At 39.7% G+C, this 20,390-nt stretch overlaps 3 protein-coding genes across 4 annotated transcripts in view; 2 read left to right on the forward strand and 1 right to left on the reverse strand.

The window, feature by feature from the left end:
• Nucleotides 1-209: 209 nt before the first annotated feature.
• LOC122662029 (uncharacterized protein At4g38062) lies at nucleotides 210-3,443 on the reverse strand. Its single transcript, XM_043857574.1, has one exon. It carries the CDS (start codon nucleotides 3,410-3,412, stop codon nucleotides 533-535), a length of 2,880 nt encoding a protein of 959 aa, XP_043713509.1. The 5' UTR covers nucleotides 3,413-3,443; the 3' UTR covers nucleotides 210-532.
• A 2,712-nt stretch (nucleotides 3,444-6,155) lies between these two features.
• Nucleotides 6,156-7,837, forward strand: LOC122662031 (pentatricopeptide repeat-containing protein At5g48910-like). The gene has a single exon (XM_043857577.1). The coding sequence runs from the start codon at nucleotides 6,156-6,158 to the stop codon at nucleotides 6,645-6,647; it is 492 nt and encodes a 163-aa protein (XP_043713512.1). The 3' UTR covers nucleotides 6,648-7,837.
• An 11,881-nt stretch (nucleotides 7,838-19,718) lies between these two features.
• Nucleotides 19,719-20,390, forward strand: part of LOC122662330 (kinesin-like protein KIN-4C) — a 56,176-nt gene continuing 55,504 nt past the window's right edge. For both annotated transcript variants that reach the window (XM_043857926.1, XM_043857928.1), the window contains exons 1-2: nucleotides 19,719-19,877; nucleotides 20,116-20,286. In XM_043857926.1, the coding sequence (XP_043713861.1) occupies nucleotides 20,128-20,286 (159 nt within the window). In that variant the 5' untranslated portion in view covers nucleotides 19,719-19,877; nucleotides 20,116-20,127. The remainder of the gene's footprint in view (nucleotides 19,878-20,115; nucleotides 20,287-20,390) is intronic.

Below are 20,390 nucleotides of genomic sequence, written 5' to 3' on the forward strand. Positions count from 1 at the left end.
CTCAATAGTTTTTGAGTAATACAAATGGACCTGAAGGTCTCCCAGGTAGACAATGTGCAAACATTTAACTTTACTTCCTAGGTTTTCCTACTTAGACAACCATTTCCATGTCAAAATTATCCAATAGAATACCCAATAGAAGAAAGGATGCCTCTGGTGCACTTCTTTTTTTTTTTTTTAATAATATCCCATTCCCAGGTGCATTACAAACTCAGAAATGAATTGTTTTAAGTGTCCCTGCCTGAAATAATTTGATGATACACGCAGGATGTAAAATATACAAGCTAAGAACAAATGAAAATACTGTACTTTTTTTGGGGGGTAATTTCTCTGGAGCATTACAAACCATAAATGAATAATTGTGTCCCTGCCTGAATAACTTGATTATACAGCAGGGATGTATATTGTACAAGCTAAAAAATGAAAATGCCATGCTTTCTCTCACATATCCCCCGTCCAAAGCATGCTGAAAAGTTAGAACTTCGCTCGTAATACATAAATAAGAGTATGCTCTCTGTTCTAATTCCACCAACTAGTTGTTCAACTCTTTCAATGGCGACCTTCCAGCAGTGCTCACTTCAACTCTTTTTTCTGTGGATGCAAGAGGGGCATCAAAATTCTCTTGGCTTGGGTCATAGATCTCATCATCCAGAGGCAAATCCATCCCTGCCTCATTCTCTTGGTCAAAACTCTGTACTATCATTCCCAACCTTCCCAATAATTCTGCATCTTCACTGGAGAACTGATTGATCCGGTCCCAAAGCACCTCGATGAGAGCCTTCAATTCTTCTTTCTCGGATGACAATGTCATGATGTCAGAAACAAAAATTCTTTTCTCAGACTCGAGCTCTTCTATTAGGCCCTCTGAAGTTTTGAGCTTGAAGAGTTGACCCATGAGTGTCTCTGTTTCTGACTGTTTTTCTTGCAATGCAGCTTCAAGCTGTTCTATAATTTGCTTTGAAGTAAACAAATATTTCTCTTGTGATTCCAGTTTCTGCATTAAGTTGCTAATTTTCCCATCCAGTTCGACAATCAGCAAATTCTTCTCTTGAATCTCTACTTCAGCTAGAAGCTTTGCAGCAGTGATCTTCTCCCAAGCTTTGCGAAGTATGTCAACCTCAGCCTGTTTCTCTGCAAGTCCTGAAAGAATAGAGGCCTCAACTGACCTATCAGAATCATTTTTCATTGACATAATCAGTTGTTGGAGATTTTTTATGCTCTTCTCTTTCTCTTCTGTAGCACGGAGAAGCCTATCTTTCTCTTCCTCAAAGGTTTTCTCTGCTTCTATGCGAGCAAGAATTGTGCCTTCCAGTTCTCTTCCCATGAACTCTTGCTCCAGCCAAGCAATCTCTTTCTGCAGATTGCCTATGCTCTTTTCCTTTTCTTCTGCAACTCGAAGAAAGTTCTCTTTCTCCTGCTTGAAGGCTTTCTCTGTCTCCATTCTTGCCAGAGTGGAAGTTTCTGCTTCTTTTATCACAAATTGTTGTCTGAGTAAAACAATTTGTTGATCAAGAGCATCTATCTTTTTGTCCTTCTCTTCTACAATTCGGAGAAGGCTCTCTTTTTCCAGCTTGAGGGTTTGCTCAATTTCTGCTTGTGCAAGAAGGGAAGCTTCCATTTCTCTGCGGATTTCCTGGTTTTCATCAACACAACTTTTCAGGCGTTCAGCAACAGCTTTCCACCTCTCCATTTCAAACTCAATTTCACAGCTTTCATGGATTTTTTCTGCCAATTCGGAATTCATTTGGTCCAAAGCTTCAGAAACTTTTCTCAGTTCCTCTTTTAGAGCATTTTGCATCTGCAAAGCTTCTTCTTTCAAGCGAAGCTGGCAGCCAGATGATTCCTCCAACATTTCTTTGCACCTCTGAAGCTCGTTCTGCATAACTAAGTTCTGCTGCTCAATAAGATCCAAGGGCTCAATTTTCATCACTAATGATGCTGCTTTCTTACATTCTTTTTCAATCACGGCATGGGCTTCAACCAACATGTTGTTCTTCTCCAACTGCTCTGTCAGATGGGCAATCTGTTCTATAGTATTTTTTTCTTGCAGTCCCATTTCAACTTTCACATTTGCAAGCTTTGTAGAAGCCTCCGAAATACTTGACTGTAACAAGATAAGCATCACTGAAATTTCTTCATTGTGCAACGTTAACTGCAACATTGAAGAATAGCAACCTTCTAGTTCCACGTGGAGCTCCTGTATCTGTGCATTCTTAGAATTTAATTCAGTTCTAATATCATTCATCTCTTTGGTCATTTTGTCCATTTGGGAATTCCATTTGGACTCCCTGGTTTTGAGATTTTTGGAACACTCTTTGTGCACGTGCTCCAAACTTTTAAGTTTGTTTCGTAGCCTTGTTTGTGAAGAGACAGCTCCTGCTTTATAAATCTGATCTTCCTGCAGTTCTTTGAGACATCTTCGCAACTCCTGATTATCTTGCTCAAGATGACTTTTTTTGAATTCCATTTCTTTGAAGAGAGTCTCTTTCTTGCCTAATGCATTTCTCAGGGCTGCAACTTCTTCATCCCTTTGAATTGCCAAGCCTTCAATTTTTGATTTTGCGTCTTGATGTTCCATTAAAACATTCTCATAGCATGTTTTTGACTCAGACAATTGAACTTCCAGAAACTTTCTCCGGCTTTCTTCATGAGCTAGAGCTTGATTGCACATCTGTAATCGGGACTGAAGGTCTTGTGAGATTCTAGTCTGAGAATCCAAGCTTGTCTGCAATGAGGAAATCTCATCAAGCAGCATAAATTTCTCTTGTTCCCACTCCCTTTTACTCACCCCATACTGATCTTGAAGCTTCCCATGAGCTTCTTCAAGATGTTGAAACTGTTCTTTCTTCCACTTGAGCTGTTCTTCAATTTTCCTTCTTTTCTCCTCTAGGTCCTGTAACAGATCATCTCTCTGTCTCAGTTCTTTAGACACTTGGGCTTTTTGTTCTGCTTCATGATGCTTCTTTTGTGAAACAGACAAGAGTCCCTTTAGACATTCAATCTCCTGCTTGTACACAAGGATCTTTTCCTCTTGATCTTTGCTTTTCATGTTTGCTTCATCTAAAGCAGATAATAGTTCTCTGTTCTCTCCTTCCAACTTATGCACCGTTTCTGCAGAATTAGCTCGAAGTTTATCATTTGCCGATCTCAGATGCAAAAGTACTGACTCCTTTTCGCTCCAAGAGGATTTGAGATTATCATACATTTGCCTTGCAAGAGATATTTCATCTGCTTTTGCATTTAATTCTTGGGCCTGCTTCTCTATCTCAGATTTTGCTTCATGTAATTTGATGAGTTGCTCATTGTGGGCTCTCCTCAAGCTCTCAGACAGGTCTGTTTTGATCCTGTAGTCTTCCCTGATCTTCTCCATTGCAGTTTTAAGTTCATCCAGTTCTTTATAAACGTCATCCATTTCCAAATACTTCCCCTATTGATTTTCAGAAACTATGTTCACAAACAGAGCAATGTAATGAGCCAAACACGCACCAAAGATATGCTATGTAATGAGCCACAAGCAAGCACATCTCAAACGAAATGAAACCAATGAGAATACCCAAACCTCCAACTCAATCAATTTAGAAACAGCTTCCTACTATTTTTTAAATCAAACTTACAGTGCCAGAGGAATACCAAAAAATCATATGAAATCCTTCTTATTAGACTCCATTATTTTGCAAATTCTTTCTTAAGATATCCAAATATAGAATTTTATGCCCAAAAGCAGACTACAAAAGATGTTTTCCCCACAATGCAGCCTATAATTTGGGAATTTAAAAAAAGCATACTGACACCATCGATGGCTTTTTCCAGGTACATTCTGCCATTTGCGTGGCTCAGAAAGACCCGACTCCTGAGCCTTCTGGTTTATTGCCAAAAAAAAAAAAACAGGTTTCCAACCAAGCAAGATGACGGATGCGCTTAGAAGTGGATTCGAACCAGTGACACAAGGATTTTCAGTCCTTTGCCCTAAGCAGCAGGTGCGCCCCACTTCGATTCCCGCCCCGTTAGGAACTCTTAAGCATCATAGGAAAAGGGGGGAAAAGTTGTAGTTTCAACATATATGTACAATTAGATGATAAATTTATCTCCATTCTCCATGCTGAAAAACAATAACCTAATTGATTATGAGTGCATACGTCTACAACATTTTGAAAAAATTAAGACGAGCTTAAGCTTATCCCAAAAATAAAATTCTCCCTAATTACTTTTCTCCAATACTCAAAATGCTTAATTCAAAGAACCTTTCTTCCTGAGAGTTGGCTGAGACACTCATAAGAAAGATGATGAGAAATAGAAACCTATCGTTTTTAAGTAAATAACAGATTAAGTTCATCAACAGTGAACATTTAAACCTTGAACCACAGAGGAAGATCCGAAACAACGAAAAAAGCATAGGCATTGGACAGAAAGACAGAAAGAAACCCTATGAACATGAATCCCAGGCCCGTAAAAACGGAAAAAGATCCAGTAGAGTATAAATAAGAAAACATTTCTTGAACAAGATTAGCAGTTAAAGGGACAAATAAAAAGGGTTACAGCACCACAAACCATACAAGAGTGTAATCCTAAAAAACAAATTTGTAACTTCAGTAAGCATGAAATAGGAGAAATGGAGAACAGGTACCTGAGATTTTGGTGAAGAAATCCGAGGAAGTAACGAACGACTTGAGAGATCAGAGATCCAACACTACTGGAAACCGTGAGAGCTTTCTGTGTGTTTTTCGTCGAAATTCGAAAATGAGAGTGAGTTTGAAAGAGGTGGAAGAACAGGGTTTGCTCTCTTTTGGTTTTTTAAACTATCGAAGATCCGTTAAACAGGCAGTTAGCCGTTTAGATTTCAAATCTATTTGACGGAGGTTAACGGCTCAGCTGTTGTGGCCTGTGGGCTTGTGGTCTGCTAACGGCGTTAAGGTTAGCATCTATGTCAGAAAGCACGTGGTTTATGTACCAAATAGGTGAATGATTTTCAAATTGCAACCCGCATCGCAATTATACCCTTCAGCTTCCAATCCAAAGGTTGTAAGTATCAAATGATGAAGACTAACCCCATGACAACTTTTACTTGTGAATAACACAAAACGTTATGTGACCACAAAATATTGTAATTCTATGCGATACATAAAAATGTATAGGCCAAATGTTCTCTGGGCTAGGTGTAGTGCGCCCAGACACATGAGGGTGGGCGAAATGATCACTCTGCCCCTTGAATGATTGGTTCATGTGTCTGGGTTAGGGGTGCAAGTTTGGCCCTGGCGGCCCTGAACCCGAATAGGGCCCGGGTTGAGAAACATTGGCCCTGAGGGTGGGTCAGGGTTGGGAATTTCTGGCCTTGAATCAGGGTTGAGGCCTCGGGCTAAGCCCAACCCGACCCTGTCTTATTCTTCCTATTCTTTCTTCTTTTTTTCTATTCTTCTTCTTCTTGCTTCTTTCTCTTCTTCTTCTGCTTCTTCTTCCCGGTTTGGCCAACCCATGTATCTCCCTTTTCTAGCCTGCCCAGTCTATGCATCTCCTTTTCCCAGCTTCCCTAGCCCTTGCATATCTCTGTCCCACCATTATCAGGGCCAATCAGGGTCGGGCTGAGGACGGGTCAGGGTTGGAATTTTCTAACCCTGAGTCAGGGCTGGGTTGAGCCTGGGCCCAGCTAAGGAGACTCCGAGTTGGGTTGGGGTTTTAAAAGGCCCGACCCAATCCAACCCTATTGCAACCCTAGTCTGGGCACAGGCTATGCTACGGCACAGAGAACATCAGCCCAAATGTATATGCTTGAATTAAAAATATTAAAAAAAAAAAAGGAAAAATTATGCGTACACCGCCTGAACTTAGCCTTAAATACAAATCGACTCAAGGTTTAAAAAAGTGAATGAATACACCCCATATCAAACCATACTATACTGACCGACTGTTACTCATCCACTGTTAACTAATGAAGTGGCGTTGAGAGTGATCTGAAATGTTCGTTTTACCCTTAGATACCCACTAACCTAAATAGTGGATGAAGAGATTCTAATTGTTTTGCTTTCGATTATGCAGATCTTTAATATGCTCGTCTTGTTTTCGAGCGGATGGAAGAACCCAATTGTTTTTCTTGGAACACCATCATTAGAGCTTTTTCTGATAGTGATGACCCATTATAGGCCTTGATCATTTTCTGTAGAATGCTTTGTGGTGAATTCGTCGAACCCAATGGCTTGACCTTCCCTTCCGTGTTGAAAGCATGTACTAAGATGGCCAAAGTCGAAGAAGGAATGCAAAGACATGGTCAGGTAATAAAGCGTGGATTAGAATCCGACGAGTTTATTGCTAGTAACCTTTTAAGGTTGAATGTGGTTTGTGGGCTCATGAAGGAGGCTTTCTTATTGTTCAACAAGAGCCGTGAATGTGATGAATCATTCAAAGATTTGAATTTTAATCAGGATGCATTTGGTGGTAACGATTTTAGCAACTCAATAACGGAAAAGAGGAAGCAAGAGGGAATTGTGGTTTTGTATAATGTGATGATCGATGGATGTATGAGACATGGGGATTTCGAAGCTGCACGGAAATTGTTTGATGAGATGCCCCAAAGAAGTATAGTATCTTGGAATGGAATTCTAGCTGGTTATGCACAAAATGGATTCTTCAAGGACGCCTTGGAGATCTTCCCGTAGATGCAGCTGACCAATGTGCACCCAAATTATGTTACTCTGATTAGTATTCTCCGTGCAATCTCTCGATTGGGGGCTTTTGATATGGGTATATGGGTTCATGTCTATTCAGTTAAGAACAAAATCAAGATGGATGATGTGCTTGGTTCTGCTTTGATTGATATGTATTCCAAGTGCGGGAGCATAGAGCTAGCACTTGAGGTATTTGAGAGGCTGCCTAGAAAGAGTGCTATCACTTGGAATGCTATCATTGTGGGATTTGCAATGCATGGTCAGCCTATGGATGCTCTGCATTATCTTTCCAAGATGGAACAATCTGGAATAATGCCTAATGATGTTACTTACATAGGTGTGTTGACTGCATGTAGCCATGCGGGGTTAGTAGATGAAGGACGATTCTACTTTGATCGCATGGTTAAAATCCATAGATTAACACCCAGGATTGAACATTATGGATGCATTGTTGATCTTTTAGGGCGTGCTGGATACCTTGATGAAGCTGAGGAATATATACTAAATATGCTGGTCAAACCAGATGACGTTATATGGAAGGTGTTGCTTGGTGCTTGTAAGATTCATAGCAATATTGAGATGGGTGAACGTGATGCTAAGCGTCTCATGGAATTGGTTCCTCATGACAGTGGAAGCTATGTTGCCCTATCAAATATGTATGCTTCTGTGGGAAACTGGGATGCTGTTAGTGAGGTGAGACTGATGATGAAGGAGTTGGAAATAAGGAAGGACCCTGAATGTAGTTGGATTGAGCTCGATGGAATGATTCATGAATTCCTTGTTGAAGACGATTCTAATCCAAGAGCTAGAGAGATCCATTTGATGTTAGAGGAAATGGCAGAGAAGTTGAGGGTTGCTGGCTACAAACCAGACACTACCCAAGTGCTGCTTAACATGGATGAGGAAGAGAGAGAAAGTGCCCTGTATTATCATAGTGAGAAGATTGCAATTGCTTATGGCTTAATTTGCACTTGCCCACAAACCCCATTGCGGGTTGTCAAGAACCTTTGTATCTGTGGTGATTGTCATTCCTCGATAAAACTAATATCAAAACTATATAATTGCAGGATAATTGTAAGGGATAGTAACCGTTTCCACCATTTTGAGGATGGATCATGTTCATGCATGGACTTCTGGTGATCTTTGAATTAGTTATGCTCCTTCTTCATTTTCAGACCTTTCAAAATCTATCAGTGTCTGATCTGCAGCCTAGCAAATGGCAATGGAGTGATGGAGGGACAGAACAATCAAGGGTTAACTATAGCTGCTGCTTTTGGTGGAGCGATTTAAAACAGAACTGGGTTTTCAATGATCATCAACAAAATTGTACATGGTTTCAGATTGAAGCTTCATTATCTAACCAGGATGACAACCTAACTTAACCCATTCCTATCTCGACATGCTAGCATGTTGATGGCAGTCTACATTGCTTAGCAGTTGCTCTTGGAAGCATACAAGGATAATGATATAGACAGTCAAGATTTCTGGACAATCGGAGTTCACACTCCTCATCCTCTTTGAAATAGGTTATTACCATTTCATAGGCTTGATACTCTGAGACAAGGGAAGGAAAGAAATTTTTGAGGTATTCTGGTTCATCTATTGTGTCACTTATTCCATAATTGGAATGTTTGGGAGTGAAGTAGCTTTGTCCAGCCTGATCATAACTGATGTACGTAAGTTCAAATGATTTATGATTTTAATGAGACTTAGACACATTACTAGAAGACGAGACTAATGGGAAGTTGGATTTGAACAGACTCACAATCTCCTCTTTCAAACTTGCAAAGGTTTTCAGAGCTCCATAACTACTCAATTGTTTTTTAACTTCTATTACTCATGCTTATAAAATGAAAGAATATGTGTACTGATCCCCTTTTGGCAATGTGTCTTCAACCCTCTTTTTTAGTTGCTTTTGATTAAAAACTCAATTAATTATTTGTTCTGACATGCAGATTCATGACCATTTATTGTTGAAATTACATGTGAATTAATTTTCATTGATGTTTAAATAAAAACTGTAAAGCATTCCTGGCATTTATCATAGAATTGCATCACAAGGGATCCCAGAAATCTTTTTATCCAAACCAGCAAGCTTGGTAGGTGGGTCTTGTTCTTGCCATATGGTAGTCGCTGCATAATGACTTAAGATGCTCCAGATTAATTTATTTCCATTTACATGTACAGTGTTTGTTTAAAAGAGAGTGGATGCACCAACTGACTTTTAAAATTATTTTTTAACTTATTCTCTGGCCACCATGTCTTTGTCAGTGTGAACAACCTCTATTCTGTACTCCACAGTCACAGTTTCTACCAGCAGCATCTTTATTAAGGAAACCCATTGCAACTCGCAAGATTCAGTTCAGAAGGCTGGAATCTCAAAGCCCAGCTACTGTTTATGTGAGATTCTTGATACAGTCTTTTGATTTTGCAATATTTATGAGATCCATCTCAGATTTCCATTGGTATTCTGTTAAGAACACACAATAAGCTTGAATTGCTACACCCACTTCATGGGTTTCCAGAAAAACGCAATCTTATATGCACTTAAAAGGGTCAACACCAGTTCAGATTTGGTTTCAAGAGGTCTCATCGGATGTCATCGAAGAGATGCAGGAAAGGATGGTGGCTAGGTTGAGAGGCTTAGGTATAAAAGTGAAAAGCATTGAAGAAGATGAGAGATGTGTTATTCCAATGGGTGGTACCCTTCCTATGCTCCCTCAGAGGGTTGTAAGAATAGATGGAACTGCTGGTATGGTGCACCCCTCAACTGGTTATATGTTGGCAAGAACTCTTGCAGCTGCTCCAGTAGTTGCAGACTTGATAGTTTAGAATCTTAGCTCTGAGAGAGAGAGAGAGAGAGCTTTCAGGAGATGAACTGTCTGCGGAAATTTGGAAAGATTTATAGCCCATAGAGAGGAGGAGGCAGAGGGAATTCTTCTGCTGCGGTATGGAGGTTTTGCTTAAGCTTGATTTACAAGGCACAAGGAGTTTCTTTGATGCATTTTTTAATCTAGAGCCGCATTACTGGAATGGATTCTTGTCATCTTGATTCTTTCTTCCTGAACTTATATATTTTGGGCTTTCTCTGTTCTCTCATGCCTCCAATACTACTAGGATAGAGATTATGACTAAGGTTACAGTTCCTTTGGTAAACATGATTGGCAATTTAATACAGGATAGAGACTAGAATAGAAGATTTCCATTTGGCATCTAAAGTTATATTTCTGCAACAATGTCAATGTAACTACTCTCAGTTTTAATGAAATGTTCTTATTTGATCTTGTCAATGTAACTACTCTACTTTGGATCCCTTCCCTACACATTGGAGACAATGGACCAACAAACCTTACAATTGGCAATTTACAAATGCTTGGAAAAGAAGCAGTTCCTGTTGGTTCTGGATGGTGTTTCAGACTAGGAAATTTGGGAGAGCATTATATTACCTGCTTTCCCCTTTGGTCGTCAACTTGCTCCTTTTGGGCAGATCGTTTTCAAAGTGGTTTCCTCCATGGTAGGATCGTTTTCACAAATAATTTCCCACATTGTAGGATCTTTGACACCTTTGTCAACCAAGTCTATGTCCGGATCCGCCTCAAGGCCTTGTCGCAAGAGGAACCGTGGACTCTGTTCTGCCAATTGGTGATTACAGATGACAAAGATCAATCTCCCGGGTTTAGGAATTTAAAGCTTGATATAGGGTAATACTTTTGTTAAGAAAACCCAAAGTAGTGTTTAAATTTTGTCTGGTGAAGTATTTCATTTCCAGCTTAAGTATCAAGAAAGATAGAGACATTAAATCATAAATTGTTAACAAGACAATTGTCATTCCTTGTTACTTACATATTTCAGGCACAGAAGACATTCATTTAGGTATTCTAGAAATTAGTATGGTTGAACTTCACTTCTGACCATGATATTTGAATCTATGTTTGGTTAGCAAGATAGATAATGCAAGTAATTCAATGTAATTCTTTTTCTCCTCTTCTGCTTCTTCTGTCTTTCTCTGTTTCTGCAGAATGGGGAATTCCCAAGTGATGCAGGTGTTATTCCTAGAGCTGTTCGTGAAATATTTGACATACTTGAAGGGGAAGATCTGATCAAATGTGGAAAGCTTAATCTTGTTGACCTTGCTGGTTCTGAGAACATATCACGTTCGGTACCAGAGAGGTATAGGACCCATTACTGTGTGTTATGCTTACATGTATACATAAAGTTGTGGTATTCAGAGGTACATATGTCTTATCATGCTTGTATCTACACACCAAAATACAAAAGAACTCGAGTAGTGATTCGTGCTTCTACTGTTCCAACGTTTCTTGTAATCTAGCCACTTTGATAGAATTTAGTTCTAGGATTTAACATATTGAGCTTCATCCTCAAAAATGAGTTAAAAGTACATATTCTTTGTATGGTTGTACATACATGTGTGTCTTCAGGGAAGAGCAAGGGAAGCTGGAGAGATCGTTGTGTTATTAATGCACTTGTTGAACAGTCTGGTCATGTCCTGTACAGGTATTGGTGAATTTAGCTCGTCTCCAGGGAGCCCAGCACACCCAGGGTGCTGTCAGCCGTTGGGCTGTGCCGCACACATTCCTAGGCATGCGCCGAGATGTTTGTGGCACAGCTCAGCCGCTGGATGCCCCCTGGCAGCACCCTGGGCGCTGGCTCCCTGGAGACGATCCTGATCCGTATCCGGTATTGGTTGTGATTTCAGCTTAACAACTTCCTACTTACATATGGATGCAATGTGATGAACTTCTGAAAGGCATTGTTGCATTATCAATCAAGGATAGCAAATTAACAAGATTATTGAGGGATATCCAAATTCAATGGATATGCGTCTTCCACTATGTCATCTAGTCATCCATTAATTTCAATCCTTCATCAATTAAGCTCAATCCCATGACATTTCTAGGTTGAAAAGTAGTCTATATATTTTAAGAACGGAAACCATATAAAATAGTAGAAGAGCTGGTTCACTAAATTTGATTTTGACTGATCAATAGAAGTTTATCCACGTGGAGGAACCCACCTAACAAGACTAACATGTCTAACTTGTATTATTATTATTATTATTAGGGTGCATGTTCTCTGTCCGGGAGCGCATCTAGGCGCAAGCTGTGCTCAAACACAACGGGTGGGACAGGGGCGGGGTTTGGGTCATTTTTTGCCCACTCCCATGTGTCTGGGCATACCCCTGCACCCCCAGTGCAAAGAACTTTATCCCTTATTATTATTATGGGTAAGAGATCGCTGCCCTGGTTGCATGGCCCTGCACCAGTATCGGGGTTAATAAGAGCACAAGCAGGGGTATCAACATGGATGAGATTTTTTATTTTATAGGAATGGATATGGTAATTTTGCATGTTCTTGTGTTTAGGCGCAGATCCACATCACCAGGCAACATTATTTTTCTCTATTATTTTGGGAAAGTGTTCTCTACTTCTCTGTCCAGGAACATAAAAGCCGGGTTTGTGGATAATCTATAATGAGGAACTATCCGTTGGACTTAGAACTTTGAATTTGCTTTTTCAAATTAAAAAACATCACATTTAAAAATAATACCCGCCAAGCAAAATGAAAGTGGTAAAGACTAAAGACTAAAGAGATGTAAATAAAACTTTGAATCTGCTTTTTGGTGTAAAACTATAAACTAACACTTTGTGACGACCTGAGCATTGAATGAGAAAGATTTACCAAAAAATAAAAAGCGATGAATGAGATCCCACTTGCATCTCTCTCATAGAGTGCCTTGCTCGGCCCCCACCGGTTCTAGCCTCCCCATCCATTTGGCTTTTACCATCCCTTCCTCTACGAGCTCAACCTCAACAATGGCCATTAGCTCTTTGGATAGAGTGTGGCAGACTTCATCTGCATCATGCTACTCCTGATACACACATCGAATGCCTTCCCGTTGGCCCTTTTCCTGACGTTGGAGAGTAGAACAACGGCGTAATCAAACCAGGACAAGGTGTTGGAGGTGGAGGTGGTAGTGGTGGCAGCGGCTGCAGTGGTGGGGGAGAGTTGAAAATGGAGAGTCTTGAGTCAAGACCTGTTGAAATTTTAAATGATTTTAAAATATTAAGATTCAAAATATTATTTTATTTTATGAATACGTTAGAAGTTTGAGTCCTTTTTTAATAGAGACTTAAATAGCGAATGAGCGTGCCTATTGGAAGACTTATTTGAATGACAAACAAATAAGTCTTGTGGGAAATTATATATTTTAAGGCAATTTTCTGGAGACATCTCTTAGTAGTGTCTCTTCCTCTCTTATATAAAGAGAGGAGGTCTATATAAGAGAGGAGGTCTTGTTTTTTCTTTGGGTAAATTACACGTCACCCCCTAGTTTTCAAACGAAACTCAGATCATACCCTGTTGAAAAAACTCAAATCACCTCTTGGTTTAGACCCCAATATGACAAATTAGTCTCTACCGTTAGTTTTATGCTGTTAAGTGATGATGTCAGCCAATTAAATAAATTTAAATCTCTAAACTACCCTTGACCAATGTTGAAGATGAAGGAAGGTTAGTATTGTAAATTTAATTCTAATGTTTTAGTACAAGGGTAAAATAGTCGTTTCACACCAATAACCAACAGCAGACTAACACCGTTACTGTAGAGGGGGTGATTTGAGTTTTTTCAAAAATCAGTGGGTGATCTAAGTTTCATTTGAAAACCAAGGGGTGACATAATTTACCCTTTTTCTTTCTAACATTTTTGGATATTGTTTTTGCCACCAACGTTAGTGCAAGTATTTGTGAGTTAGTGACTATTATCTTTAGACATCCCTTTGTCATCACATTTCGGAGTGCACCGTATGTGATTGGGAGTTGTTTTATCTTGGAGGCCGGTGTGAAAGCAAGGTCAACCCAGACTACACAAATTTGGGCTGTTCAGAAACCTTAAGGAGAGTATATGTATATGACTCAACTCCACTGCTATTTTTTGTTGTGATACAAGAGGATATATTTTGATGCTTTCAGTTCCTATTTCAACTTCTACAAAGATGTTTCTATGACGTTCAATCTGTTGTACGAAACAGATAAGTCTTATACTATTGCCTTTTAAATTATATTTCTAACAGAAGCTCAAATATGTTGGGCCCTTTTTGTTGCCAAAAAGTAGCATCAATTGGAGGCAAAAAAGAGCATATCTCTCTACTGCTGCACTATATTTCTTGAAGTCTAATCTTCAGACTTTCAACATGTTTCAACCCCTGTAAAATCCCCAAAAGTTCTGCCTCTATCTTATCCGTTAATGTTATAAATCCTGCAACTGTTAAAACAAACTGTCCATCTAACAAAATGCATATAGACCAACCTGATAATTTTAGATGTGGGTTAAATGCGTTTGCGCAAATTAAAACAGGGAAATTGAAAGCATGGTTAAAAACAAGTAATGTATTGTTGAGAGGGGGTGTATATGGAAGACACAATTGATGAGACGGGGGATTAATATTCAGCTCTGTGAGCCATTTAATTACATATTGAAAAACCAAGTTTGGATCAGCCTTAGCCAATCCTTTAACAACCTTGTTTCTAACATTCCAAATATAGTGGCAAATGATAATAAAAACTGAGAAAAACCACATGTAAGATTATTTATCAAAGACTTTCGAGAAGAGGAAAGAGATACACAGATGGGTCATGGTGGGATTGGAGAGAAGTTCTGTTCTCAATCCGAGGGGACTTGTTGCATAGATACGCTTAGTCCAATCACATGATAAGAAAAGGTGTCAAGTGAATTCACCACATTAACCACATAAAATACAAGTAGGCTCGATCGATATCCATTTTGAGAGAATCGCTTTAACTGGCAGTAAAAAAAAAGGCCGTACCCAGTGCACAAGGCTCTCGCGTTTAGCAGGGTCAGGGGAAGGTCAAATGTACACAGCCTTACCCCTATTTCTACAGAGGCTGTTCTAGGACTTGAACCTATGACCAAGCGTTCAGCAAGTAATCACTTTAACTGGCAGACCTGCATTTAAAACATGTCAAAAGAACATTTTGAGAGAATGGGGCTTGAATGACAAGGCGATATAATGAAATTTGCTATTAGTCGAGAAGAAAATATGCCATTCTTAGACAATGAACACCTCCATTGATCTTCGTTTCCTGAAACAGAAATCTTTAAAGTTTCTTCAACAAAAGCAGGTGGTAATAAATTAATAAGAATATTAACATTTCAAATAGACTGAGATATAGTATCCCTAACAAGATGTGTAGAATGAGTATGAGGAATTTTAGTGGGGATTGAAAATCCAAGGATCGAGGGAATCCATGGGTCAAGCCAAAATTTGGCTTTATCCCGTTATCTGTTTTAATATAAATCATCTGTTTCAGCATTGGAATGGTCGAGGCTATGCTGTTCCAAGACCATGAACCTCTTTTGGTTAGCACCTTAGGATTAAAGGTCGAAGTGTTAGGGTAATATTTTGCTCTAATTGATTGGGTCCATAAAGAGGATTCCTCGGTTAGAAGATGCCACCCTAGCTTTAAGAGGAGTGCTTTATTGTCTGTCATTGCCTTATGAAGTACTAATCCTCCAGCCTGGGTGGGACCACAAATTCTATCCCATCCAATTAAATGAAGTTTCTTGTTTTGACTGAAATCCTTATTCCAAAAGCAGACAAATTGAGTCAAGTGCTCTACATGTCTCCACTAGAAAGAGGAAACTACAAGACATTAAGTCTGAAGGAATAGAGGCCAAAATAGATTGAATTAAAACCTTTTGCCTGCATATGAGAGAAAATTAGATTTTCAAGTAGAAAGCTTGTTACTCACTCTTTTCACAATATAGTCAAGATCCTTGGCCCTGAAGAATATCAATGTTGAGGGACAATTGGATATGGCTCCTCTCTATGGAACCTAGTGCCCAGGGGGCATCAAGGGTTGGGCTGTGCCGCACACATCCCAATGCTCACCCAGTTAGCCATCGGGATGTGTGAAGCATAGCCCAATGACTGGATTCCCCCTGGGCGCTGGGCTCCCGAAGAGGAGCTTAATTCCACATCTCATCTCTATGTTATCTTTAAAATAAAATGAATTTTCAAATGCATTAGTTAATAATGTAGGAAGTTAAGAGCCTTTTTTTTGGGGGGGGGTGTCAAGAAGAAATTTCCTGAGGAGGATAATCATGTGTACAACCTAAAACTTCAGACATACAAAATCTTGAAAACTAAGGAATGGAATGCGACCATTCTGTCCTACACATGATGACCAACACCTTCCTAGCAAAGATAAATGCTACACAATTCGTCCTTGGAATACAAAAAAATAAAAAAGGGTAATTTTCGAAACACTCCCTGAAAATGGAATGATACTCAGATCACGCCCTCTTATTTGAAAATACTCAGATCACCCCTTGCATTAGAGCCCTATACTCAGATTAGTCCCTACCGTTAGTTTTACATAGTTAAATAATTAAGTCAGCCAGTTAAATTTATTTAAAACCCTAAACTACCCTTGACCAGTGTATAGTTACCGTTTTACCCTTTAAAATAAAAAACCCCAAAATCTATCTTCTTCCTTACACCACTTTCTTCCTCAAAAACCCCCCAAAATTTTTTTTCTCATCAAGTTCAGATGGAGATGGAGAAAAGGAAACGGTCTCATAACGGTCAGGCCAACGGACGGAGGACGAGAATGAAGGAAGCTAAATGGAATCTCTTAGTTTTCTGCAAATCTAGCTTTTCCGTGAAGTCCCACAACTCTTCTTTCAAAATAGTTAAGAATACCAAGAACGACATAGAAGCCTTCACGGGAAAGAGCATGGGCAGATGCAGCATCCAAACCAGATGTAGCCTGCAACATCAAAGGAGGATAAAGTAATGGGTAAGGGAGAAGAAAAGTAAACAACAGAATGATAAATGATGGATGACATACGCCCGTGATGATACAGAGGGGCTTGGTTGGTGCATTTGTTTTGGAAATTGAAGTGAGAGTAGACGGCGGAGAACAACGCGGGTAGGAGTGAGATATCCGAAAGAAGAAAGCTCTTGAGAACAGCTACAAGTAGGAGCAGACAAGAGCAAGTGCCCAAAATACTGCCATTCTCCGGAACTCTACACAGCAAACAAAATTCAAAGCGTCTCAACAGTCTTGCATCCTTGAATTCGTCTTTATCTCCCTCACCCACTTCTCGAAAATCCTTAACCAGAAAAAAGGGGAAACAAAAACTTAGAAATTCTCCCTGAGGTCTTAATCTAAATTAGAGAAATTCACCTGGAGCAACATAAACCATAAGAAGAAAAACAAAAAATTCAGAATTCGAAACAAAATATGCATCACATGACAGAGTGGAGAGTGTAAATGGAATTTCAGGATCTAAAACTTATTGTAATTGAGGAATTTCACACGTAGAAACCTTATTGAGAGAAAGAGAACTTGCAGGACTGAAACTTGTTTGCACTTTCCAGGCACAAAGTTGCAGACACTGAAGGAACTTGCAGGAAATTGAAGTGAGAGAAGACGATGGAGAGAGATCTAGAGAGCATGGGTGTGATACGAATGGACCACGGGGCTAGGGCGAAGTAGAGGCGGTGGGGTATTTTAGGTTGAAGATGAAGGAAAAGTATTCTAATGTTTTAGTACAAGGGTAAAATAATCATTTTACATCAATAACTAACAACAGACTAATACCGTTATTGTAGAGAGGGGTGTTTTGAATATTTTCAAATAAGAAAGAGGTGATCTGAGTATTGTTCCATTTTCAGGAGGCGTTTCATAAATTATCCAAAAAAAAAAAAAATGGTTGAAAAGATGACAAAAGTGATATAATATCAGCACAACTGCAATCTCCAATGGTGGGAGTCTTGAGGGATCATTGATCGGATCAATAATCTCTTTGTTATCTGTTTTGACTTCTAGATGAGTGAAGCTCGATTCTAATGCTTGATAAATTGCACTTCTGATTGTAAGACATTCCCTTTGGATTGAGAAGGCAAAATGATGCGGCATTGAGATAGCTTGAGCAAGGTGTCCCTCATAGTCCCTAAAAACAAAATCCAATCCTCCTTTAGCATTGCCCTATGGGATAGTGACATCACAATTAGCCTTCATAATATCAAATGGAGGTGTCTTCGAATTGTCACACGAACAAAAAGGCAAGAGACCGTTGCCAATGATAGTGCATGCAAAAGTATCAATGCAGATTGGAGAAATATCATCCCCCTCCCCTCTAAGTTTTCTAAATATCAATCAAATACCCAAGTTTTGAACAATGATAATGCCTTCCCCTATTTTTACAAGATTCTATTAACTGTGCCCCAAGTGGCTAAGGCTGTTAAAATAGCAGTTCAAAAGACGATAGTACTCTTTTTCTTCTAAAAGGCATAAGTCTTTTTCTCTCCTTGCTCTATTGTCTCCGACCATTGGAATTTTTTTCTTCTCCTCCTCTTCCTCCTCCTCCTCCTCCTCCTCCTGCAACTTGTCCTTTTATAATATATAATTTTCTTGAAGGGTTTGTCGGATCGTCTATTTTTGCAATTGAACGATGAGTGTGACGGAGGAGGAGAGCCTGAGCAGCAGAGTGGTCGAAGACTCGAAGTTGAAGAAACTAAGCCCACCACTCCAATGGCGGAAGCCGAAGAGACCCAGCAACAACAACTACAGAATACACGTCTGAAGCTGGAGAAGACGAACATCTCATTTAGCATTTGGCCCCCGACGCAGCACACAAGGGAAGCCGTCATCAAACGCCTCGTCGAAACCCTATCAACAAATTCCATCCTCTCCAAGCGCTATGGTTCCATGCCAGTAGACGATGCCTCCGCTGTCGCCCACAAAATCGAAGAAGAAGCCTTCTCCGTCGCCTCCGCTACCGCCGCTTCCAGCACAGCCGAAGACGACGGCATCGATATTCTTCAGCTCTACATGAGAATCAAGACAATACTCAACAAGAAAAATAAATAAGGAAATACACGAAAGTACAGTCAACAAAACTAGAGAGAATGAAATGAACCCACAACAACTTCCATGTATGTATACTCCATTGCAAATTGAGAGAAGGAAGAAGACGAAGATGACATTGCTTGAATGATTTTGAAACTTAAAAAAAAACCCGACAATTTAAAGTAGATCTGAGTAATCAGTTGCTTCTATCCAAAAGGGCAAAAAAATCCGACGGAAATTAGCCCATTTGTTAGACAGAATCGGTCTCCGAGGCTTTGAAGAGGGTTTGAGCCGAAGACCAAAGTCGCAGAGAGTTCTCTGCTCTCTCATCTAGATCAGAATGGTGCCGTGTCTCTGCTCTCTATATTTGCTGCTATATGATTCCCAGATCCAAAGATGACGAAGCCCGACTGTATTTGGAGTCCATCGAACGAACGGAGAAAAAGGTGGAGAAGAGGATCATTTCTCTCTCTCTCTCTGGGAACTGAAGCCTGGACGGATTTGGAACCCACCGGCGAAATGATGTTGGTCGGTTACAGGTGGTGGCATCGATACTCTTCAACTCACTCGCTTGCAGATCGAGAATCCCGAATCGAAGAGCGCAACCATGATTCCTTGCTGGGCTTGCTTAAGGGGTTTAGGGGTTAAAGAGGGCAAAATTGGAATTAAATTATGCAAAGATATCTCTGGCCTCTTGTTTTGAGGAAGAGAGAGATAGACTCATGAGAATGCCTATTTTAAGGGTTATTTGGGATTTTAGAGATTTTGTATATACTATGTCATCATTTGATGGCGTTTTTTAACGGTTAGGATACAGTTGATAGAATATTTAAAAAATAAAAACGGCATTATCATTTTTTCAAAATTTGAATATTAAATTGATATTAAAGAAACTTAGAGGGGAGGGGATGAAAATTACCCCTTTTTTTTTATTTCATGGGGACGGGGCAGGGCAGTACTTTCACGTCCTCTGGACAAGCCACGCGATCTTTTTCCCTTAGAATAAAAAAAAAAACTAAGGGCATTTTGTATTCTCACGTGCGAACACAGGAGATCATCCCAACCACACGTGTCATCATTGTTATTATTGTTATTCATTTGGTTTTTTTGAATTCGGAACCCGGGGCGCCTTTTCTCTAATACGAATCAAATTTAGTTCCTCATCTGTCGCTGGTTTCGTCTCCACACCGTTAGTCTATTGGACCTCATAATTTCGAAGCCCTCACCTTTCTTCTATTCCTCACGGTGTTCCTCACATCTCTCGGAAAGTTCTCTGCAACTCTGTGTTCCGTTCGTTCATTCACTACCATCTCTCGAAGGTAAATCCAGATCTACATTTTCTTTTGCTATATGCGAAAGGTATACATCTTCTATCTTCAAATATTCTCTTAGCATTTTACGTTTTCCCTTTTTTCCGGGTCATCGGTGGTTTCTTCTTCAATTTTAACGATCTCTGATCAAATATTATAAGTGGCAAAATTTTCCATTTTTAAGTTTGATCTGTTGTTTGCTAATGTCGAAATAGGATTTTTGAGCTTCCTTTTGTCCATTGGACTGGAAAGAGGAGCTGGAGATGGAGAGTGCAGAGGGGAAGACAGTTCCAGGTGGAAATTCACATGACAAGGACTCATCGCAGTGTATTAAAGTTGCCGTTCACATCAGGCCTCTGATTGCAACTGAGCTTACGGTTGGATGTACGGACTGCATTACTGTTGTATCTGGAGAACCTCAGGTTCATTTTTATCTTTCATGGCCCACTAGATTAGTTATTGGTCATGGAGCTTGCAATATGTATTTGAACTCATTAAAATCCTCATTTTGTGTTGGAGAAAGGTA

The sequence above is a fragment of the Telopea speciosissima genome, chromosome 5 (genome assembly GCF_018873765.1).
Source record: "Telopea speciosissima isolate NSW1024214 ecotype Mountain lineage chromosome 5, Tspe_v1, whole genome shotgun sequence".
Taxonomy (NCBI): domain Eukaryota; kingdom Viridiplantae; phylum Streptophyta; class Magnoliopsida; order Proteales; family Proteaceae; genus Telopea; species Telopea speciosissima.

Bases quoted from the DNA above. Each gene is read 5' to 3' on its own strand.
- LOC122662029 (XM_043857574.1), bottom strand. From the start codon at position 3,412: ATGGATGACGTTTATAAAGAACTGGATGAACTTAAAACTGCAATGGAG.
- LOC122662031 (XM_043857577.1), top strand. From the start codon at position 6,156: ATGCTTTGTGGTGAATTCGTCGAACCCAATGGCTTGACCTTCCCTTCC.